The following is a 25,471-nucleotide window of genomic DNA, read 5'->3' on the forward strand; positions in this document are numbered from 1 at the left end:
ATTATTATTATATTTGATGCTAGTTCCTAATAATGCATGACTTTCTTGTAACAGTATTTCTACATTATGATAGCTACTTTCACTCGACATTTAAGACCTAAAAATGATTCAACTAAAGCTTGTGAATACTTCTTCCATTACTGCTTGCAATTGTTGCCATTTCTAATGCATTTTAATACATTTTTAATGAACAGATTTGTTTCTTTGTTAACACAGCACGTATCTTTGTATGCAATCTACACTCAACCATGTGTGCGTTTGTATTTAGCAGTATGCACTTGCTAAAAAGCGGTTCATGCTGGTTTCCAATAAAATACTTCGTGTAGTTATTAATAGTATTGTGGCAGTATGAGCATGAGTGACCCATATTGCACGCCTGCCTCAGAATTACGTCACTGCGCCGCTGGGGCTTGCTTGTGCCTGGCACGTGTGCTCTGGCACGAGCCAAAGAAGCGGCGCCAAATCAAGGCACGTGAGAGTGCATAAACAATTATTCATATATTTTATTATAAAAATGTATTTTTTACATTCTATTTGCTTAAAATATGCCATTATGGAATGAGAAATCAACAAAGTAAACACACAAAAACAATATCAACATTTATAAAGTTAATAAAAAGGTTTGAATTGTATTTTACTACTTTGACTGACTATTATTTATTATTCCGACAGGCAACAAAAGTCTAACGCCGAAGGTTGCTAAGCAACATGTGAACAGCGTCAGCAGTGTCTTTTTCTTCTTATTCTTTTGGCGCATTCAATTGTAAATTGGCCAATTTTTTGTGATGCGGTTTACAGGTTCGTGTTCGTTCTGACAGACTGGTGATCCGACCAAACAACAAGTATATTTATTTTAAATGTATACGAAATAAGCAATTTTTTGTGTTGTTAAAAGAAAGAGTGACATTTTACCTCCAGTTATTAATAATATTTCTTTTTTTTGTCGAAGGTCATTTGTTGAAGGTAGGAAGAAAGTAGATCCCACGGTTTATTTTCCGCCATTGATCCATCCATTATGTTGGCCACAGTATTGACACTTAAACGTGTTTAAACGACCTTAACCGTAGCTATACTATGACAAGTGCCATTTAAGCTAGCTCGGAGGCATACGGTTCTCCCCCTCCCCTCTCCGTCTCTCTTACCCGCTCCCCATCATATTTTCCTCCGTATTCTTTTCCCTGAGTCATTGTGTTTCTCCGGCGGTCTCCTGTGAGTGTTTCTCCGGCTCTCTATCTCCTATCAGGTCCCTCTGATGAAAACACTCGACGACATTTGACATGACTGAAGTGGCTTCTAGCTGCCCTGAGATGACAGGTGAGGGATAACATTCTGTAATTGGTATTTTATATTTATTTCATTTACATAGGTTGTCAAGGGATGGGTGCAAAATGTACTTGTACACGCATTCACACCCTAGCAGTTCTTGATAGGGCTGGATTCATGTAGATGTATAGGCTATGCAGCAATGTTCACCACAGTTTGAGGCTCCTTAAAGAATAACGTCATCACTAAATTAGATTTTTTTTGTGGTATGCATCAAGATATGTATTTATCATTTTATGGAGATCATTATATTTGCATCCTAGATGTTTAAATATTAGCATTAATCAGTCATTGGTACTGCAGTGAAACATTGTATGTGCAGTATTTTACATGCCAACATATATACCCAATAGCTGCATTTGATACAGTATAAAGTATAATTTCTGACTAATATCAGAATAAGTGATTACAATATACAGTTTATTTTTGATTATACTTTCTGATTCAAACAACTGACTGACTGCTAAATGTTCTTTCGGATGTTCCTTAAATCAGCCATGTTCCTTCAATAATGCAGCAGCTTATTTCCAGCCTCATATCGTCTTCAAAAACATGTGATGTAGCTGATTTATTTTGGATGTGATGTAATTTTGAGTGAAGCTCAAACAATAAGAATTTAGCTTTAGATGTGAACGTATTTGCATATCTATAAATAACAGCTTGTGTGTTGGGATGTCGTCCCTTGGGTGTTTGTGTACGTTTGCACAGACGCTTTTATGACAGCTTTAGGAATAAAAACACAACAGGGAGAAGGCTGACACACAGGGGTCCTGCACTGTCAGCAGACATGAGATTTATTACATTTAGAGGCTATTGACAGATGCAGGAGTCACGTTCACTGCCCCAGCTTTACATTTTTATCAGCATTTAGCTCTCAGGCAGCATAGGCTAGCATGAATCATGTATGACTGTTTTCTCTTAAAAACACAGCGCTGGCCCCTCCTCCTGCACCGCTGACCACCAGCAGGAATGCATCTCCTGCTCGGTCCCCATCCAGTCACAGCCCTACAGGTAAACTTATCATCAACCCTCTAATCACATGAAATCATTTTGTGGGAGAAACTTCTGAAGCAATTGGAAACAGGACTCAGAGAGGCACGAGGAGAGCTGGAGCTTTGATGGCAAACACCGGTGGTTTATTACGAGTTACGGCCGGGGAATTGACAAGACAGGTGGTGTGTAACGAGTTGACACAGCGGTTGCCAAACCAATTCTGTAGAACTCTTCTGCAGCTCGAGGTTTTAACTAGTTCAGAGTGTAATAATCAACATTCTTTATCAGTGAGACTAAACATTATGGACCCTGAATCTAACTAGAGCTCTCGTCCATAGGAAATAATGTGCACCAGGGAAGCTTCGTCCCTGAACAGTAAACTACCTCATGGCGGCTTGTGCTCTGTCATAGACTGGCAACAACAATGCACCCAAGCTGCTCCTCCTTAAGAGAGATAGCAGCAATACCCAAGGCCGTAGACCTATGCCATGGGAAAAGAGACAGTGAGAGGAGAACATGATGAACTGTGTGGAAGGTTGAATACCTAAGCAAATTATTCCCTAACACGTTTGATATACGTCTTCATAACCCAGGACAGGGCACATCTTAAAATAGTACAGAATCAAGATGGGAAAAAAACGTGCTCTGGATCCACCTCTAATTATCTTATTTAATAGTTATAATCTTATGATGTGGGTTTTATCACACTAATATAATTACTTTAATGAATAATGTTAATGTACTTAATTATGTTTAAAATGAGCAATGAACTTGAAACTATACCAGTTGTCTGAAAGAACAATGCTACACTATGAAACACCTGGTGTAAGATTAAAGATACTTGCACTTTACATTACATTACATTTAGCTGACACTTTTATCCAAAGTGACTTACAATAAGTGCATTCGACCAAGAAGATAGAAAACAAAATCATATAAGTACATCAGGTTTCATAGAGCTAAAACATTTCAAGTGTTACTCAACTGGCTATAGATAAGCCAGTCCTTTGTTAGTATATAAGTGCTTTGTTAGTATTTATATCGCTCGAAGTGGAGTCTAAAGAGATGAGTTTTCAGTCTGAAGAAGATGTGTAAGCTTTCTGCTGTCCTGATTTCAATGGGGGCTCATTCCACCATTTTGGAGCCAGGATAGCAAACCAACGTGTTTTCTGCTGATGTGAACTTGGGTCCCCCTCGCAGTGTGGGTGCAGCAAGCTGTTTGGCTGATGCAGAGCGGAGTGCACGTGCTGGGGTGTATGGTTTAACCATGTCCTGGATGTAGGAAGGGCCAGATGATTATTTACACTAATATTATAATTTTTTTACTCAACTTCATTAGTCAGACAGCTTAAGTTACTTTCAGATCACAGTTTTTTACCACCTTCCGTCCAGTGAACATCATGTCTTTCCAGATGTGTGGAATATTTGTCATAACGTGCGACCATCCAACGAATAGCTCAGTGGAAATATTACATCTCAAGTCCTACAGGTAAATATGTGCTTAAGAAAAACGAAATGAGTATCAGCACTGAATTGCACTCATGGTCAGCATGGTCCCTAGGCATGTCTTTAAAAAGATGAAAATATTTGTACTCAAGACCATTCATATTCATTTAATGTTGAAGCTGCAACAGTGTCCGTAGCTAACTGTCAACTGGTGTGTGCTAATTTAATTGAATATTTGCTCAAGAATATGCACCAGTAAATCACAATACTGACATAATAAAAGCCTTAAGGCGTGTCCTGATTCAGCACATAATCATTTTCTTTCATGACTTGTGATTTATATTCTTCAGAATGCAAAATATGCATATGTATCAGTTTCAAATATATTTCTGACTGTTTACATCCCCACACTGTTTAACCCAGGGAACAAGAGAAATAATAAGTGAAAAAAATGCTTTTTATAATTTGTATTTCAACTATATTCAGAATGAAGTATTTCCCATTGAGATCCAGTATCTCTTTTACAAGGGACTCTTTGCCAAGACTGCAGCAATACACAAAGAACATGAAATCCACCGCACCTCTTCTTGGGTCTAAGGACAGATGGTGTCGTATTGTCATACTGATATTCTGTACAAACTGTGAAGTCCACTGAGACAAATGTAACATTTGTGATATTGGGCTATATAAATAAACATTGATTGATTGATAATTAAGTTGCCCTTACATTATTTCTACTTCAATTTTTTCGTTCTTCTATTAAAATAATATACCTTCTTCACTTAAACCCATATTTTCCTGCCTTATTACAATGTCTATGACCTATAATCTTTCATTTGCAGCAACTTTTCCGATTTCAATAATCAAATCCTAAAAAGTAGGTGTTCCGAAACCTTTCTTCATAACTTAATACCTTCAATCTTTGTCAACAGCTACCTTTAATATCTTTTATATTTTACTTTGTGGTGCACCATGGTCCAGGTATGTACAATATTTCCCTCTGAAATTGATTAATTGATTAAAAACCAGTAGAACATCTCCCCAATCAACCTAATATTCACCAGTGCCTACAACAGAATGCTGATGTGTGAGTAAATGTTCTACCCCCCCTCTGGTTCCTGTGTGTTCAGAGGGCTCGGAGGGGCTGCCGGATAAGAGCCGGCGTGCTCAGCAGCAGCTGGAGCGCAGCACCGAGGAGCGAGGGAGGAAGATGGAGGTGCAGAAGAGGAAGGAGCAGCAGCGCCGGGCCGCAGCCGGGGAGAAGAGACGGCAGCAGCAAGAGGCAGAGAAGGTCAGAGGTCACCGCACACTAATGACGCGTGATGCCCTAAATGAACGTATCTTAAAATACTGTCATTCAAATAATGGTTCATGAATTAATAAACTAGAAACAATAAACGTGATCAGAAAGCAGAAGCATTTTAAAACGCAGTGTGTATGAAGTAAACAAGACAGAAAACTAGGATCTGATTGGTTGCTAGATTTGGTACTTTTCCATTTTCAGTGACTTAACATCAAAGCAGTCACAATACATTGAGACCAAGCACCAAAATCCAATATAGCTCTTTTTTTACATGTTTACTTAAAATTAGTAATTCAAATGAACTCAATCTGACTAAATCCAACTAATACTTAATATTTGTTTGATCTTATACTTCTAAAATGTGTTTTATATAATGTCTTAAACACCTTTTGTTCATTTGAATCCCAAAAGGTATGAATTTATTGTAAAAATAAATATTATACTCCTCCAATAACTTTGATATCTCATAGATGATACAAAAAGACACACATGCAGCTAAAGCCACCTCTACATGCTTTACTTCTCATCTTACTCTCATCACTCTGTCGTTCACACGTTTCTTATCACATGATCAAAAAAGCGTGTTTTCCCCCAATCATCGCTCTCTCTTTCTCCTGTTTTCTTTTTCTCTCTCTGAGCTCTGACGTTAAATTAATCGTGTCGATCCATAACCCAGTCAGTGAGTTTCCAGCTGTTGTTGGGCTGAACAGGACTTTAAGGGAATAGCAAGTAATTAATGCAGCCGCTCTAATGGCTTTCTGTCAGCTGACCAATTGTGTGCATTCAACTGAAACATGAAAAGTTAGGCTGGTTTTCTGCTCAGACTTAAAGCCTCAGAGCACAGACACTGGATTTAACACCCTTTACATCCACAACCAATACATACAAGATGTACTATCTGTAGTTATGTGCATAAAATGGATGAATTTTTTTTTAATCTTTGGGTCATGTTTAGAACAAATAGAATATATCTTTACTGTCCACAAGGTTGATAATTGTTCTGCTGTTCTTAAAGACAGGAAACAGCAACACAAAAAGCTGAACAACATTTAGTCAAACAAAACCAGAAAGACTTGTATTACACATTAAAACAGTTCATGTTAATGTCTGTGGCTTAAATCTTCTACTTCTTGGATGAAAGTTCTAAAATATGTTTTCTTAATTGGGTTAAATATGTGTTAATTGTCAGAGGATTTCTAAAACAGCTCCCTGGCCGAATGGAGGATGGAAGCTATATCTTATGATATCTCTAGCTTCTGAATTCCCTCTGTAAAAAACACAGGTGAAGGAATTTTGGCACGCTATTTTAATTGCTATTCACATAATGCTAGAAAGTGTGTCCTTACATCTACAGTACGTAACTTGACCACAAAGCGTAAAGGGGTGAGGAAAACGTGAGGAAAAGGCGATAAGAGATGATTTTTCAGTTCATGTTTAGGGATTTATTCTAATAGAATAGTGAAGAAGCCTGAAACATGTATCCTCTCCCCAACATGAGTCATCATGAGTGGGCATCACTTGGCTGGGAACCATTGACATGTTGTTATTATAATCCTTTTCAGGGTTAAACATATATCCTCTGCTGTGTTTTCTGTTATAATCCTTTAGAATATGAATTATGAATGGCTTTTGAAACGCAGCACATCAAGGGTTAACAAGCCCCCCCGCTGAGTGACAGGCTGATCCACAGAGAGTTCACCATTCACCGCTCAGAGAGAGGTGGGGTCGCAGCCTCTATTGATTTAAAAAAGCTCTGTTTGAATGCTTAACAGCCCCCTCCCCCTTCACTCATATGCATAAATTAATGACATAATGATGGGTCAGCCTCATGGGGAAATGACATCACCGGCAGCGTATCATTTTGCCGTTTACTGGAAGAGATATTCGATGCTCGCTGTGCTGTGACAAGCACATATTTCACACCGGAAAGGGAAATAAATCTGGTTCAATGAGGAAAACATAGATTTCAGAAAATGGCAGGGCGGAAAAATATCAGAAGATTTGTACCTGCATGTGCCATCTTTTGAAGAGGACTCTAAAACAAAGAAACACATAGCAATGAAGATGTTGGTTTACTCTAAAAGGACAAAGGAAGCAGTAGATACTCACCTTTGAGAAGCTGGACTGAACAAATGCTGGAAAATTTTTTATGTTAAATTACTAAAACAATTTCTGTTATCAAAATAGTTGCTAATCAATCTTTTCTTAGATGAATTTACTAATCATTCGAGCTCTAGATTATAGTTTTGTAATAATTATCGCCCAAAATAGATTGATTTACAGAAGCTTTTTCAAATTGAAACCTTTTTTATAATTTTTTTTTATTATATTGGAGTTAAGAAATGTCAACATGTGCCTCAGTGAAGGATCATGTTTTAAACAGTCAGCTCCTTTAAGTTGTTCATATTCAGGTTTTTGGCAAGGTAGATGGTATTTGCTGTTAGGATTATTTGATTGATTGATAGCTTTTCGGCTAAATCTTAACGCGTGAAGGTCCGAAAGCTCTCCGTTGGTACCTGTAATTCATGTGCTAGTGTGTCAGGCTTTCAATCTTTGCATGTCGGGTTATAAAACAGTCTGATAGGTCACCTCTGTGACCACATAAGGATTTCACTTTGCCACATTTTAATAAATGAATATTAACTTGATGCTGCAATGCCCTTTATAAATAAGATAGCTAAAAAGTAAATACTTCAAAGTCTGCATTGAAATGTATCATGTTCTGCAGAGAAATTGTAAATGCTTTAGTCTGCTTTGTTCTTTCATTTCAAACCTTTATTTAACCAGGTTCCCATTGAGATCATCGATCTCTTTTTCAAGGGAGACCTGCTGCAAGTAGGTTCCACATGAAGGCAGGAAAACATGAAACAACAGAAAAACTAAAAGGACATCATACAACATAGATACAGCGATAAACAATGTACATACCTAACGACATGTACAGGTACCAACAGTTTCACATTGCATAGCAACTATATCTAAGGTATATCTCTTTTCCACTTCCATCCCCCTTCATATCTCATCTGCTGTCTCTTTTTAATTCCCCCTTCTCGCCTCTACCCCCCCCCCTCCCGTCGTCCTCCTGCAGTTTGTGCGTGACTCTGCATGCACCTTCAGCAAACCCCTTTGTGCTGCTGAGGTGGGGCATTTCCATCCTTAAATATACACATGGCATGTTTGAGCTTTAAACTCTGCAGTTCCAGTTCTTTATATAAAACTACTGTCTGCTTTCTGACATTATTCTTTTTGGGCTTTTTGTTCATTGTGCATACAAAGAATATTATCCACAAACTCCCGTCCTCAATAACAAATCATTTTCCTTTATAAAGCGACACTTAGCCAAGATAATTGTATACAAATATAAATGAGCAAGTATCTATTAAAGAGGACATTTAAAGAAAGCAAATACTGATAAACCTTGTGTACACAAAACCCATTATACTATATATAGGAATGTTTAAATGAGAATCTGCTTTCTGACGCTGCCACATTTATGGCAATAACAAATTGTCAATCGAAAAAGCAGGAAGCGAAAGAGAGAAAAATAAAATATATTAGTCAAAGAGCCGTTTATTAAACAATGAAACCCTGAATTATATTATATTCTACATTCAAGCCACACCCTACTCATTTCCTCTTTAATATTAATCTGCCAAGAGGAAAAAGAAAAGATTAGTGCAGTGTACACAAAAGAATATGTAAAACTCTACAGGGAATATTTCTCACTTAGATGGAAAAGAACAATTCGTTTGCACAATATCCTTTGTTGTTTTGAATATAATGTGTTGTTCTTTTGCTTTGATTTGTATGTGTTTGATCAATTACCTGTACATTTAAAACAAGTATACTGTGTATAGAGACAAGCAGGTGAAGGTAGAAAGAGGGATGGAGATACAAAAACAGTATTCCCATTGTGCATGTGTGTGTGTGTGTGTGTGTGGAGGCATGGTCCCGTGTGTGTGTGTGTGTGTGTGTGTGTGTGTGTGTGTGTGTGTGTGTGTGTGTGTGTGTGTGTGTGTGTGTGTGTGTGTGTGTGTGTGTGTGTGTGTGTGTGTGTGTGTGTGTGTGTGTGTGTGTGTGTGTGTGTGTGTGTGTGTGTGTGTGTGTGTGTGTGTGTGTGTGTGTGTGTGTGTGTGTGTGTGTGTGTGTGTGTGTGTGTGTGTGTGTGTGTGTGTGTGTGTGTGTGTGTGTGTGTGTGTGTGTGTGTGTGTGTGTGTGTGTGTGTGTGTGTGTGTGTGTGTGTGTACGTGGGGGGTGGTGAAAGGTTGCAATTTTCTCTCCTCCTGTCTGACTAAACTGCTCTTTGAAATAGAGGGAGGGAGATCGAGGTAGAGAAAGAGAGAGAGAGAGAGAAAGGGAGAGGGTGGGGTGAAACATTGGGAGGTAGGGAGGGAGTCAGTGTTACCTAGAGGGGGAGGCAGAGCGAGAGAGAGAGAGAGAGAGAGGGAGCCGAGCTGCTGTATTATGTATCACTGAGTGTGAGGCGAGCCAGCGATCGAGCGCCGGTGACCGCCAGAGAAACGCTCGAGTGTGCAGAGGACGGAGGGGCGAGGTTCGCTGCTCTACACGGTTACCATGGCGCAGCTGTCTCCGTGCGCATCACCCGGCAACCGTCGCCGCAGTGATGGCTCAGTGAGAGAATGTCTGTTCTTCCCCATTTCTGAACGCAACGAGCAGGAGAGGCTGGAGGCCCTGGTGCGCCGGAGAGCGGGAGGCTCAGAGAGACGAGGAGGAGGGGGAGGCGGAGGAGGAGGAGGAGGGGGGGACCAACTGGATAACAGGCCTAAACGCTGGACGTGGGGAGGACCCCCTGATGGAGTGGATGGTGAGTACGATGGAGGGGTGAGGAGGGGGCTTTTGTTGACGAGTGATGATGTCAGTGTGGTTTTGGTTGGTTTGCGATGTAGAACAGGAGAGTGCGGGCGGATACTGATGGGGGCCGGGGAGGAGAGGTGTTTAAGGGGGGGATGAAAGGGGGGGGGGGACAAAGCGGAGGCTGTGGGTGAGGTGATGGAGGTGGAGGAAGGCCAGTGCATGGAAAAGGGTGTGGAGGCTGCAGTGCAGGAGCTGCTCCTCGCTTTGTCTCCAAACACCATCAGGGTTAGAGAGGCGGTGTGTGTGTTTACCTTCAGACATACTGACTCTGAGGTTTTGTGCTACAGGTGTGTGTTTGTATGTGTGTATGTTGTTTAATTTCCAAGCTAGGAGGCAGCTCCGATTCCCAGAAGAGTTACACCTCTAACCTTGAATTCACCAAGGCCGCTGACATAAACACAGACAAAGTGCGACACAAGCCAGCGTCCGTGTCTCCGTTTATCTTCCGTATCACATCGTCCTTTTTGAGACGTCTCACTGAGGAGCCAGAGGGCCCCCAGCTAGGCCTTACATCCTGCAGGGCAGTCATAACGCCATCTATTATTGAGACATCAGTCGTCCTGGCACTGACCTGGGATGAGGGTCCTGGTTTGGACGGGGCCCAGCTGACAGGCAATGAGGCTGCTCTGGGATCAGTCGGTCTGCAGAACGCTCACTGCAGCAGAAACAGCAGCATCTCATCTTACAGCGCCACTCCATTTAAAGGACAGGGACTCACTAAAGTGTGTGTGTGTGTGTGTGTGTGTGTGTGTGTGTGTGTGTGTGTGTGTGTGTGTGTGTGTGTGTGTGTGTGTGTGTGTGTGTGTGTGTGTGTGTGTGTGTGTGTGTGTGTGTGTGTGTGTGTGTGTGTGTGTGTGTGTGTGTGTGTGTGTGTGTGTGTGTGTGTGTGTGTGTGTGTGTGTGTGTGTGTGTGTGTGTGTGTGTGTGTGTGTGTGTGTGTGTGTGTGTGTGTGTGTGTGTGTGTGTGTGTGTGTGTGTGTGTGTGTGTGTGTGTGTGTGTGTGTGACAAATCTGATAAAAGCTGCATTTGCTCGTTTTATGTCGAAGGCGTTTCTCTGAACATGGGATACCTTTCAACTGACCTATTCGTGTTCACATGCTTTATGTTCTGGAAAATTGAAAGACATATGGAGCCAATTGATCGGCCAATAATAAGCTATAAATCAAGCGGCTATAATAGGCTCCTTCAACATGTTGCTAATGCACACAGGAAACATGCTTAGCAGCCGAACACTGTTTCAACCACAGAAAGGATTTTAACATCTAGTGGAGATCCCAGAGTTCTGCAAGGACAAAAATCTGTCAGAATAAACTTCAGAGCTCAAACACTGAAAATATGTTGTCAGGAAGTGTGAAATAATATGCAGAATACATGAATGTTTTTAGGGACTTCAGTTGGGTGGTGTTATTTAAATTGATGATCCTGTGGATTCCCAAGTTGGGATTTATCAAGATGTTTTTTAAATATGTTAACGCTTTCATGGTTTGTGCAGACATTTGAACAAACTATCTCAGTGTGTCCTGTTGACTCTCAGCTTTGTTGTTGTCCTTGAACTACTACTAGTCTTTTTTAACAGTTTTTGTATAACTTAATTGATCTCACAGGCTAATTTTGAATGTTATTGCCTGGTTGCATTTTGAATCTTTTTGACTTGATCATTTCGGCATCAAGAGGTATGTCAACCCCCTGCCTTAAGTCTTGTGTGGATCAAGTTGTTTGTTCACTGTTTATGTCAGTGTGTTTGTCTAGCTTGTGGACAAGAGTGTGTGTAATGCTTTGCTTTCTCCGCTGTGCTTAAACCTGCTGCCCAGGTAACCCTAAGACCCCGCCCTGCAATGCCATTGGCTCCACTCAGCCCAATGAGCTTCCTGCTGCATCCAACGCCAACCAATCCCGTAACGGTACAGATCACATGACTCTGTGTGTGCTACGCTCATACCGCCCCCCCCCCCCCCCCCCCCTGCACCGCCACCACCGAGACCCTGCTGTCCCTCCTGCAGCTGTTCCTCTGTCTGCATGTGTGTGTGGACGTGTGTGTACCGCCGCATCGGCTGTTTACCGTCTGCAGTGTGTTTATGGCGTGTGTGTACTGTCTGCAGTGTTGCTTTGTAAAATCTTCTTATTTCTCAATTAAGAGGCAGAGTCCCTTCCATTTAGGGTCTCCACTATAGGACCTTATTTTGGAAAGAAAATGTTTTGAAGTCAACAGCGCGAGATAAATCTTTTATCAATCCTGTTTGAATTAGGGCATGAACTACTGTACATATATGATGTTTGCCAATTTGAAAGATCATTTCGTCACAGTTTGTTGTTGTTTGACGTAGTTTGGTGTAAAACTGCTCAGTAAACATCCTCTGAGGTCTTGCACAATCTATGTCACCTAGCTAGCTAACTTATTATATTCCATGCACAAATGGGATGTTACATTACCTGATTTGTTTGGGCGAGTCTTTCTAATTAACATATTAGTCAACAACTGCTCCTTTCTTGACTTGCAAATGTCTTTTAAATTGACAAACATCATATGTGTTATTCATGGGGAGATTCAAACAAGGTCAACCCATTTGTTCTCTGTCACTGTTGACTGCAGTGCATATATTTTCCAAAATAGTATTATAATTAAATAATTTTCCCAATTTGGGATGAATAAAGTATCCATCTATTAAGGTCCCATGGTTCTTTACCAGAAGTGGAGGAACGTTGCCTCACATATACATTGCATATCATACATACAAATATTTGCACAAAGATGTAGCAACATATGTTTTGGGTAACTATAGTTTACGCTGGTATCTCCTTCAAAATCTCAACTAGAAATTGTTTCTATTTGCAGAAGTACTTGGGTTGTATCTGGTTGCAGAAAAATCTCTTAAATCACAACAAAATCAATCTTTTGCTGAATAAATACAGTCACACTTTCATTTATTTCAAACAGACAGTGTATAGTTAGATAGGAATTTGAGACAATATTAAATATATTTACTAAACACAAGCTGAATGTGACTGTGAGTGTGTAACAGAGAGAGAAACATCATCGTTTCAGTTCATCGGTTCGTTCAGTATATCCACTCCACCCCTGTTGCTAATGAGTGTCTGGTTTGGAGGCCCCCTACACACAAACAAGCACACAGACCCCCACCCTTATCACAACAAAGGGCTGCTCCACTTCCTGTCTTCCTGGCCCAGGGCTGTGTTTAGTGATGCATATATATCATTCTTAGCAGGGAACCCAGACTATAAAACACACACACACACACACACACACACACACACACACACACACACACACACACACACACACACACACCGTATATCATTCCAGACATTTACCCTGCAGCAATCTGGGAAACTTATTAGACCCCACCTACCACCCACATCATATTGGAACACACCCACACACGGGCAAAGATCATATTAAAACAGAAACACACACACACACACATTCACACACACCCTGTTACAGAAACAGCCCCATGTTTTCTCGTTAGATTTTTTGCCCTTTTGCTGAACCGCTGCAATTGTGCTGCAAACCTGCAGGGTATTTTAGAGAAATCTGCACTTTCAATCTATTTCAAACCAAAACACTGTGCAAAATAAGTGGACCTAGACTCAGTGTCTGTAAATTGAAGGGAATGCATACATGCCTTACTGTAAATCTATAGTATTTGTAATGTAACAGCGCGCAACTCCTTTGTGTGATTGTCAGATTGTACAGAAGTCTATGAGAAAATGACCCTACCTCTTACTTGATTTATTACCTAAATGAACATGTTTCTAATGATTGTATAGTCTTAATCTCTAGACTCAAGTCCTCTTCAATACAACATGATGTTCATTTAGTAAACTATGCTACTATTTATAGTAAAACAGAAATAGCTTGTATTTAGGGGCGTGGCTCCCTTTCATCAAGATGGTGACATTGTTCAAGTTGGCTTGACATAAGAACGTATACTTCTTATATTTTGGAGCCCAAAGTCAACAGCTCTAACTCTCGATTGTTATCTTGTTTTTTTGTGTATATATAAATTAAAATGCTCCTGCATCAAATGATTGATTTTCTCATTAGAATCTCCACCAGAAAGCACATTAAACAAATACAGTCCTTAAACTATTTCTGTTAATAGTAACAAACCAAGTTAATCTGAATAATTTCCCATCACATCACAAAAAAGAGTATTTGGGAAATTGTAAAACTATGAACCTTCAAAAATCACATTATAATCCGACTCTTGTGATTCACAGTAATCTGGTTACCTTGTGCATGTTGATGTTGTCATGGTGCCTTCACAAGCTCTGGAAATATTTCATTGGACTGCAACGGCAGCCTCTGTATCATCAGCCTCCATTTCATGATGAAGCAGGTTGCTCTGGTTTCTTCTGCTTCATTTCACATCACCAAGGTTAATTTATTCTCCTGCCTGCATGGTTTATCGATCAGCTGGATTCTTTTCTGTGTGAGGCAGCAGTTTTGTGTTTGTCGTGTGATGGGTGTTTGTTTTTCGGGACCTTTTATTGAACCTGACATCTACATCCTCCTTCGATACAGCCCCAGCAGGCAGTGCTCTGATTCACTGTCATGTGTGTCTGTGAGTAATTTGTGTGTTTTTTTTTTTAATCAGTCAGTGACTTCCTGTCTCCACCAGGGATGGATCAGATCATCAACAAACAGCTCTCCAACTCTTCAGCTGCCCTCCATTCACCAGAGAGAGGTAAGGAAGAGCGTTAAAAAAACATGCAATACAATTTTATCCTAGTGATTATCTGATAGAAGTGATCAAAAGGAGAATTACCACACATAGCTGTATTTTGAATATTTTGCTCAAGTGTGTCATCTTCACTTAATTGGAGTTTCTGATTTTCTGTATTTATCGTCATGGTCTGTATGCATTTGTGCGTTTTTGTGTTTTGCATGTGTGTTGGTTTGTGATGCGTTAGTGTCTTTTGTGTCTCATCGACTAGCTTCCCCAAACAACCACAGACCGCACAGAAGTTCCTCCAACCGCAGGAGCATCGCTGGACTGCCTGAAGACACCAAAGCCAAAACACCCACGGTCAGCCATCACACACACACACACACACACACACACACACACACACACACACACACACACACACACACACACACACACACACACACACACACACACACACACACACACACACACACACACACACACACACACACACACACACACACACACACACACACACACACAAATAGAACTAGACACACACAGCATCATTAACAGTGAGCTGTTCAAGACTCAAATGCCACATTAGCAAGTCTTATGACATTTTGTTTTGTTGTGGTCATGCTTGCATCTTGCAGGTAAATGCACACACACACACACACACACACACACACACACACACACACACACACACACACACACACACACACACACACACACACACACACACACACACACGCTTAATCTGTAGATTCATGTTCCTACTATGTGTCCATTAATGTCAATATCTTTAGAATTACTGCAAAGACATGTGTGTGAGGGTGACTTGTTGGAAAGGTTGCTATTGTTTCTTCACAATAAGACTACATTTCCCAAAAACCTTGCTGGTTTATTTTGGAAAGAAGATATAACTGATGTGGTCAAATGTTTTCTTGTATATATCTAGATAGGTTCTGTAACTGTCTACCGTTATCGAATACAATCAATTGTTCAGCTTCCCTCATCAAGTTTTGTGTCGCATAAGCAATGCAGCAGAATTCTGTCCTGATGTGACCGAGTAGCTCTTAACGTGAAATGCAAAGTAAAGAGCTGAATCTTTGAATCAAGCCTCAGAAGTGCACGAAAGTCAGAATAATTGACATGCTATTGTTGCAGCTCAGTATTTTACAGAAGGATGTTTCAAGTGTCAAAAGCAGGTGAAAAGTTGATGTATAGAAAACATTGTGACCATTGTTGCATTATAAGATTACTTTTTGCAGATGTTATCATTTTTTAGATTTGAGGGACACTGGCTCACAATTGAATTCCTGTTCATAATGTAATTGTCATTTTGGTGACTTGCAGGGGGATAACTCAAACATTCCCAACCGCAGTTCTTCTTTCAGGGCCAACAGCAAGGGCCCCGCTACACCGAAACGGTAAGACACACACACATTCACACACACAAACACACAGATCACAGTCCAGGTGACCTAACATGGTTGTGCTGGTTCTCAGGGTGAGGTCCAACAGGAGTCGCGCCCAGTCTCCCTGCTCCCCTGGCCAGTACCCCCCCTCCCCGCTCCGGCAGAGGGCCACCACCCCCGGCACTGATGACAGGGGTCACATTGAGGGGAAGGGTCACACCACCCTGGAGAGGAAATCGAACAAATCTGAAACTTCTGAGAAAAGGATCCCTAAATCCACCAGCAAAGAACTGAACGCAGGTAACGGAGCAGGGAGTGTGTTTGTGAATGTTTGGAAATGAGTTCAGCCACCTGGATGAAATTCAGATGCATTTACTCAGACACCTTTTTATAGGGAATGAATAAATATCTGAAGACAGCATTAAGTCAATGTGCTGCTCACATCATAAAACCTTGACATTTGAATTAAGGTTTGCCCAGTTATCACCCAGCTCTCCAGGGAAAGAGGCAGCAACATTTAAGAAATTGGATTTCATAAAGTGAAATAATTGTTTCAAGGGACTTACGTTACCAATATATGAACTCAAAAAGAGGTCAATTAGAAAAGAAAAAAGGGCTCAAATAATAAAGAAGGATAAACTAAAGAAGTCTCCTCCATTAGATTTAAACCTGATCTCACCTGACCTAAAAACAGTCAAAACATAAAAATAAAAAAACAACATCATGAACCCTAGAGTATACAAATAGTTTTCATAAATTAATAAAGTTACAAAGTTTCTATGATTCCATTAAAAATGAAACCGTTTTAAATTGAAGAATGTGTTCCTATAACAAACGGAGAATTTGTGGACAGAATGAGACACAGAAGAGTTGATTATAAATTAAATATGTTTGTATTTTTTTGTTCTCTAGGTAAAAACTACTACTTTAATAAATATTGGCTCTGGTTTAAACGTCTGTCCACGGATTCAATCCCAAAACAAGGGCACTGTGTTTTGTGGGGAGCACAACCTGCCTGTATTTAACACTTTAGGTCTGATTTGCATCTTTTCCTGACTCCTGAAGGATTTGTCCAGCCCTGGTTTTTTATGTTAAGTCATGCTGCACCATCTTTGCCTCCACACAGAGTCTCCGAGCACGCCCACGGGGCGGAGCGTTGGAGGGACGACAGACGCTGAGGAGGCGTCCCGGCTGCTGGCAGAGAGACGCCGTCTGGCCCGGATACAGAAGGAGCAGGAGGAGAAGCAGCGGCAGGAGGATGAGAGGTGGGGGTGCATTACAGCTGACACACTTGGTTTCACAAATACATTAATCAATATGTCTTTTTTTCATGAACAAAGTAATTCCTTTTAAAATGTTTCTTTCATTGTGATTGGAAACGTAATATCTTTGAGTTTTGAGGTATAAATCATCTTTTGATATAGCGAATGTGAAACTCTATAGATCGATCGAGAAAGTAATTGTTAGATAATTACTAATTAGCCTAATATGCATGTTTGCATGTGTATTTAGGTACGAATGTGCACTTTGCATGTATCTTAATGGATCATATTAGTTGGGCTGAAGCTGAAAAATAACCTGTTTAAGTAACCAACTCTTTATTATTTTTAAAACATGTTAACATAATAAATAAATCAAAACTATTAACATATTACAAATTCCTTTTATGATTCTTGAATTTTGTGCAATTTACACAATAAAATCATTTGTAGTCTCGCTATCTGTTATAGACGGGGACCAACATAGTCTCCCATCATTTACTATTTTCAATTATTTCCGAAATAAAATCCCAGGTCTATTTTTAAGAGGCTCACGTAAAAAATATAGACCTCACGACGCCAAACGACGTGTGTTAAAGCATAGCTACGTCGGGAAACTACGCTGACACAGAATGAAAAGGCATGTAGTCAATTTGAATTGCTTTGTTCCTGCAGGCTGAGGGCGGAGGAGGAGCAGAGGAGGCAGCAGGAGGAGAGAGAGAGGCAGGAGCGAGCTGCAGTGCAGGCGGAGGAGGACAGAGTGAAGCGGGAGGAGGAGAAGAGGAACAGGGAGGATGAGGAGAGACGGCAGAAGGAGCAGAGATGGAAGGACATGCAGGATCAGCTGGACAAAGAGGTCAGGGCACAATGTCTTTGTTTGTGTAAATGTTATGTTCTTTTAAAAGCACCATTACTCCGGTGTGGTTTGTTGAGTGTATATTGTACTCGTACAAATAAAGCAACCAGGAAACAATTAATTGAGTTTGAAACCACTCACACTGATACACCCCTGTACTGTACATTGACAACATACATTAGAGATGATGACATACAATAATGACATACAAATAAAGAACACATTGTATTAACCTTAGTTAGAATTTTTTTTATTAAAACTATATTCATAATAAATGAATTTGTTCATTTTCATTTAGTTTTTTGACTGTTGTGTTTTATTTGTATATACTTTTAATTGACATGTTTATATATACATCGACTCTTGGTAATTATTATTCCTTGTGATGAATAGAGATACAAAATGAAGGACATATCCATTGTTCATTTTTACCATTAAAGACTGAAAACAAGATCATTGAGCCACTTGGTAAAGCATGATAGGCCTTCATTTGGATTTTCCCCTTTCTTAATTAAAGCCTTGATTTAAAGTGGAAATACTTTGAATGAATGTGTTTGTGCAACTTGAACTCAGCTTTACTCTTAATTGTGAAGTACAGACAGAACATGTGAATTATGGGATGTTTCAGAGGGAGGAGGCCTGCCTGCGAGCACAGAAGCAGGCGGAGAGGAAGAGGCAGGAGAGAGAGCTGCTGCACCTGCAGGAGGAGCAGGAGAGGCTGCAGAGGAAGAAGGTAGCACACATCTACACATACGTTTCATTGCAAGTCAAAAGTAAAAAAACCATTAAAATAATACAAAATAAAATGTTCCATTACAGAGAATTGAGGAGATCATGAAGAGGACGAGGAAGAGTGACGTGGAGCCTCTGTCTGGTGCTGCAGGTGAAAGAAACACAAATTACCCTCCTTTAATAATGTTACAAAACTTTATCTGTTCCTCCAGTTTAATTAGTTTCTGTATAATTAGATAAGTTGAGTCGCTGCAGTGTGACTCAGCAGTGTTATACAGGCAGGAGAGTAGCGCCACCTGCTGGTTAAAACACCAACACAACACCAAGTATACCGCAGCATTTACTGACCTCTCTGAATTCAAAGTGTCTTTTCATTGCTGTGATATCAGCACACTTTATTGTTACTGCTCATAATCTTAAAGTGTACATAATGGACAGCTTTTTATTTCCACCGAATTAGTCATTATCAACCATCTGGTTTTCTGTCAGTATAGATTTGATAGTGATGCTGAGCATTTTGAAAGCAACTGACCATTACATTGTGTGATGGCAGTGACTGACCTGAGGCCCGTGGCTGGGGTCCCCTCAGAGGAGGACGCCCCAACTCCAGCTGAGGCCCCCCTCATCATGCTGGGACCCCTGGAGAACAAGAGCTTTGTGGACGAGCTGTCTGATGGAGTCCAGTCCATGGACGTCAGGTGAGACGCCTTTGTCTCTGTCAGAGTCTTCCACCTGTCTGTGTGTCTCTCAGGTGTTTTCTCAAAACGTCTTGCTCAATTACATTTTTCACAGTTTCAGCAACCGTTCTAGCATCTTAAAACAGTGCTTTGAGTCGCTATATATTCACCAGGTCTGTCTCACCCATTCTTGCATCTCATTGTCGACCCATAAACTCATCCAAACAGACAAAAGTTTCTGTTGGACGTTTGAGGTGAAGGTAGAAAAATGTCACAAGATGCATTAACACGGCAACTGCTAACTGATCTCATGTTGTCAATGAAACGTCAAAATGTCTACTGACTTTTAAAAGCTCAAATAATTATAGACTATCCTGTCTCTGTCACCATCGTGTCTTGAAGTTCTCCATCTGTCTCCATCAGTCCGGTGTCTAGGGACGAGCAGCCGAGCGTTCATGAGTTCTCCCCGCTCACAGAGGGGGGGGACCTGATGATGGAGCTGGAGGCTCACGGCCGCGCCCAGCGGCAGGGAGCCGAGACAGCCCCCTACCCTAAACTGCAGGTGGGCAGCGGGGTGGGGGACCTGAACAAGAACCTGCTGATCCAGGCGTACAGCGCCTCCTCCGAGTCCTCGCAGCTCATCCACAGCCTCGGCCCCAGCAAGCTGGACGTCCAGTAGCAAGGTACAGACCCCCCTTCAAAATCAGATACACAACCTCAACACTCTTTTTACATTCAGGTTAGTACAGGCCCGGTTTCCTGAACAAAATGACTCAGGGTGCATCTGAGATTAGAGAGGGTGCAGTGGTAAAGTGCTATTTTTACAAGTGTTGAGTGGACCTAACACCCTAGGGGGGTCCTCACCTCCTCTAGGGGGGTCCGGGAACATGCTCATCCGGGAAGATTTTTTTTCAATGTTGAAGTTAAAAGCATCAATCGGGTGCACTTTGAGAGCAAAATTAAGAGATCTATGGATCTATGTGCTCTTTGCTTGATTCATGCCTTCCCAATCCCTTATCACATAGCCTATAAGAGCATGGCGTCTTTTTCACATGAATATTCAGCCAATCTCTGTTTTGAAACCATGAGCTGCAAAATGAACGCCTTACCCCACTGTACAGTCGAGTTGTGTACTTTCTTAAATAGACCTCGGCTCTGTTTTGCCGAGGTCCTTTGGCACTTGCGGGCCGCCGAGGGGTGGCGGTGTTTGGGGCAACGAAGACGGCTGCGGCTGCTCCGCCTCCGTGGGCGAAGCGGGCAAAGCTGGCGAGTCGGGCGGGAGGACGTTAGTGTCCACGACAGTGGCCGCGGGTAACGTAATGTCCCCATGATCTGAACTGTTATTACCTGCAGTAGATGCAGTGTTACTGCTGGCGCTAAGGGCTGGTTGTTTTAACCATTTTCTGATGTCCATCATTGACTGCTGTGTAAGCACCTTGCAGATGATGAATGCGCAGCGGCACAGGTCACGCACACCTGACATAATAACATTACTTACCGTTTAAATTGACCAAATAAATGCAGCAAACAATGTTATTTAACCACAATTACAATTCATTTTCTTTATTTTCTTCTTCTTCTTCTTCTTACTACTACTATTATCATTATTGCTATTATACATTTAATATTTTTCACTTTTCATTTTTCTGACTTTTTTTTTTTTCACTTTTCATTTTTCAAATGAGGGTGCATAACGACTCAACTGAGGTTGCAATGCACCCTTATGCACCCCCGTAGAACCGGGCACACCTGTAACACCTGTTGTATTATGCTAAAATCACAAAAACACTGCAATGCACTCTCTTTTATTCAACAATTCAAATGTAACAGGACTATCACATTACAGTACAGACATTTGAAATGTTATTTTTGTATTCAAAATACACAAACAAACTGCCATGTAGGTTATTTAATTTGTTTAACATAACAATCTGTCTTACAATGAGAGGGCCTCTCACGAAGGTAACATTATTGGAATTGTAGAAATCAGAAATGTTTAAAATATATATTTTTATATTGTTACAAATTATACTAATAATAAGTAGAATAGAATGTTCATTATTCTCTCTCTCTCTCTATATATATATATATATATATATATATATATATATACTGTATATATTAAACTTTATCTACCTTGCCACACTTTTATTAATCTAATTTATTACATGCACCTTTATTGATAATTCTCACTTCTCTTTCTTGATATGTCCCGCCTCAGGACCTTCTCAGGAGCTGGCATGCTGGACAGAAACAGGAGGAACAGACCAAAAGAGCGTCGCTTCTGTCTGCAACATCACCAACAATCAACATTTCCACAAAGAACAAATGCTGAACAACTAATTTCACATCTGTATTACCAAACAACGCATAACAGTGGAGCTTCTGGCAAAACATTTGAGGCAGTGCAAATAGGCAATTCTGACTCTTAAAAACACAACACAGTTTGACGAAATCATGCAAATAAAGTGAAATATATCAAGAAATGAATACCATTATGTAACAGAGAAGGAAGTGGGATCAGCATTCTTGCATGTCAAATAAAAAAGGTTGAGTTTGGGAAAGTAAAAACACTGTTAACTAAAGAAACTCGCTACACACTCTGTTATAAAACCTACTGTAAAGGCATGAGTCTGGGAATGTTTTAGTTCAAAGTCAGCTCTAATCTGCAGACTTCAGTTAAGCTTTAGTTTACAGATTACATCTCCTGAAATTCCCAGACATTCCACATCATCTTGCCATCATTTCATCTGTTGAAGCCAGTATTGCCCAGCTGCACTGCCACAAAATAACACTCGAGTATCACCTGCTTTAATATCTCATCCTTGCTTTTGTAAAACTGTAAATAGACCCAGCTGGGTGGACGAGCGGCTCTATAGCAGCAGTTTATCTGGAGGGGAAGCTGTAAAAAAATCCTGTGAATTCTGTGTAGCATCTTCAGTGAGGACTAGCTAGTTGAGCTGTTAATGGTTGTAGCCGTGTTGAACAGTGTGTGGGAATTTATGTCCGATGGTTTATGTGTGTGTTTATCTCACCTCTGCTCACAGCGACTTCTATAAAATCCTAGTCTGCTGTAGATTTCCTGTCACCCCGACACAGGATAAAAAACATTATAACCCCCGCTGTTGACCCTTAATCACACTTAGCCTGTCGCTTAGGTTTCTCTGCTGCCTCGTGGACGTTTTGCGGACAATCCACAGCAAAAACATGAAGAAGCGGGAAAAAAAATTAAAAAGTCCTGTATTTTTATCTGCAGGTCGGGAAAACGTTGACACAGTGTGTTGTGTATTTGTCTGGCACTGACTGTAACCATGCAAGCTGCAGTTAATAATGTGCACTTACAGTAGTTGTGTGTTCCACTGCTCTGAAGACGCTTGTATCTACACCTCAGCTCACCTCCCCACCCCCGAAACTTAAATATACCTCACCAATTCAGAAGTCTGGTGTCTCATCACCTCTGAGGCCTTACACCTCTGTGAAGTAAAACTAACCCGCCCTCTGCGCTCTGCCTTCAGGCTGTGTTTCATTCAGCATGTGCATTTTTGCCAATTTTTACTGTAACATCTTGAAAGAAGAGAAACAAGAACTACACATTTCCCTTGAGTCTGTGTATGAGTTTCAGCTGCATCTTATAACGCAGAATCTGCAGGGCAAAGCATGCAACTTTCCAGGGGCCACAGAATCTCAAGGGCCACATAAGGTTTCATGTGTACATGATCAGGTCCACAGTCATGATTGATTGTAGAAGGACTGAGGTAATCATTTCAAACTCCCCTCTGTAGAACTTTTAAAAAATGGCCAACAAAACTCTGTGCAATTGTTTGTGTGTTTAAGGAAAAAAAATGTTTTCTGTACATTTGTTCTCACTATATTATTTCCATATGCCAGGTATGTCATTCTGGTGAAGAACACAGAATTCCCTAAAGGCACCAATCAAATTGTACAATTTCTGCATATTAAGGACAAATAACTTTCAATTTTATCTATTCAAATATTTTGTTTTTCTTCCTCCATTATGGACTGACTTAATTTTTATATTTTTGTTGAACAATACTTCAACATGCCACCAATTCAATTATTGAAGTATTTTGGCAAAATCACATTCTTTTTCTAATTTTGTAAACTTTTCATGCCATTATAAATCTACGTCACTTCCAGACATATTAGAGAACATCACTTTTTTTATTTACATTTATAACGTGACCCATTTATGCATATTCTTTGATAGATCTGTTACATTGAAGGGAAAGAGTAAGCTGATGTTTCGCTGAGTTTCTTTTTTGCCTCTGTAGGTTAATTCAACCATGGCTAAAAATAACGATCACTGTCACAGGAACTTTTTGTTGGGTGGCAAAAGTAAAATAGAGAAAGCTTTTGATCCAGGTGCAAAGCATTTTGTTAAAAATACCCTTTGTTGCAGAAAAACGTCTTTACTGCTCATATAAGGTGCCACATTGAGGGGACAAATTGTAAAGCTGTCACTGCTGCAACCTTCAGCACTTTGTTTTATGTTTTCACTCTTCTGCTGGCATCCCTCTCTCCACTTTAACTCTTTATTCCTCCAGATTCTGCTGAAGCTCATTGTAAGAGGGTCTCCGGGGTCCCTGTGTATATGAAGTAAAGGACATAATGTTTATCCTAATATTACTTAACTCTGTGACACTGCAGCTTGGTGGAATATATCATTGTAGATGTGGTGCATGGAAAACTGCTGAAATGAACAATAAACTTCATCAAGCCTATTGTGTCATTAAGTTGGTATGAATAAACAAACGTATTGTAATGCAAACAGACACTTTTATTGAGAAATTAAACAAAATAGCATACATTCATATCAAGTGACATAAGAGATGATAAATGTAGTCCATTATATTTTGTACATTCTGCCGCACTGAAATTTAAATCTTATCTATTTTTATTAGTTTCTGTACAGGAGTATAGCTCTGATATCAGATAATGTATTACATTTTCATTATCAAAAACAACTAAACTTCCGGTTTGGCCTTGCAGATTTCAAAATAAAACACGTTTGTCAACATTAAGTCTAACCAACCATATAAATGTTGCAAATATTTAAAGGGGACCTATCATGCAAAATGCACTTTGTGATGTCTTTTATACATAAATATGTGTCCCTGGTGCTTTCGGGGAACTCACGCAGCGTCAGCATATAAAACCCTCCGTACCCAAATCTTTTAAAATCGGGTGTACAACGAGCGGATACAGATTTCCATCCGCTGTGGCGTGTCCATCCGCTGTGACGTCGGCGGACCCACAGAAAGTTGCTATCAGAAACAATGCCTGACGTGTTTTGGACATAACATGTGTTTAAAAAGCAGGAAATAAAAAAAGAACTCGCCTTGTGATAAACCTGCAAGAGAAAAAGCATTTGAGCTCCATACAACAGGATGGCGTTTTATCACAACCACATTTTTATTTATCTCCGGTAGAAATCTGATCAGGCATTAGCTCCGCCTTCTCTTCTTTCTTTGTTTCAAGCTAAGGACCCAAGATCCGCGTTTCTCTAACAGGGCTGCAAAAGAGGGGTTTGAGCAGTATGAGGCATGGCTACAATGGGTAATGTGTTTGGTATTTTGAAAAAAAAACTTCACAGACATGTTTTATATAGGTATGGCCCTACAATATATTTTTCAAATATAGCATGATAGGTCCACTTTAACTGAATGTACTTTTACCGTGTGTAAAGCTTTAGATCTATAGAAAGGTTTAATTTAGAGGAGTTGCACAGTTTTTTACGTTAGAATTAAAGGTTAATATAAATATGACCTGAGGTACATGTACATTTACAGTTACAATTTTAGAAATTAAAATAATAGTTTTGGTAAGTCAGCATTACAACTTTGAAAGTCTGACGTGTTATTTTCTTGATGTAAAATACCACATCATAG

At 40.3% G+C, this 25,471-nt stretch overlaps 1 protein-coding gene across 9 annotated transcripts; it reads left to right on the plus strand.

Moving 5' to 3' along the window:
• The first annotated feature begins 946 nt into the window (after positions 1 to 946).
• Positions 947 to 24,304, plus strand: map7d2b (MAP7 domain containing 2b). Of its 9 annotated transcripts, XM_079662229.1 has the most exons (17): positions 947 to 963; positions 1,244 to 1,314; positions 2,254 to 2,334; positions 4,893 to 5,053; positions 9,743 to 9,890; positions 11,753 to 11,842; positions 14,561 to 14,650; positions 14,877 to 14,992; positions 15,977 to 16,050; positions 16,130 to 16,338; positions 17,165 to 17,303; positions 17,973 to 18,153; positions 18,782 to 18,886; positions 18,973 to 19,036; positions 19,439 to 19,583; positions 19,965 to 20,245; positions 21,784 to 24,304. In XM_079662229.1, the coding sequence occupies exons 2-16, from the start codon at positions 1,278 to 1,280 to the stop codon at positions 20,239 to 20,241; spliced, it is 1,917 nt and encodes a 638-aa protein (XP_079518355.1). In that variant the 5' UTR covers positions 947 to 963; positions 1,244 to 1,277; the 3' UTR covers positions 20,242 to 20,245; positions 21,784 to 24,304. The 9 variants fall into 9 exon arrangements, with proteins under 9 accessions (XP_079518355.1, XP_079518356.1, XP_079518357.1 ...); XM_079662230.1 differs by lacking the exon at positions 947 to 963 and having other exon boundaries at positions 1,082 to 1,314; positions 19,986 to 20,245; XM_079662231.1 differs by lacking the exon at positions 947 to 963 and having other exon boundaries at positions 1,082 to 1,314; positions 14,901 to 14,992.
• The last annotated feature ends 1,167 nt before the right edge of the window (positions 24,305 to 25,471 follow it).

This window comes from Notothenia rossii (assembly GCF_949606895.1).
Source record: "Notothenia rossii genome assembly, chromosome: 12".
NCBI classification, from domain to species: Eukaryota; Metazoa; Chordata; class Actinopteri; order Perciformes; family Nototheniidae; genus Notothenia; species Notothenia rossii.

What these genes read in the sequence shown, in the direction of transcription:
- map7d2b (XM_079662229.1), top strand. Translation starts at nt 1,278, where the DNA reads ATGACTGAAGTGGCTTCTAGCTGCCCTGAGATGACAG. An exon ending in CCTCCATTCACCAGAGAGAG is followed by an intron (nt 14,651 to 14,876) that starts GTAAGGAAGAGC and finishes GTGATGCGTTAG; the next exon opens with TGTCTTTTGTGTCTCATCGA. An exon ending in CAGCAAAGAACTGAACGCAG is followed by an intron (nt 16,339 to 17,164) that starts GTAACGGAGCAG and finishes GCCTCCACACAG; the next exon opens with AGTCTCCGAGCACGCCCACG.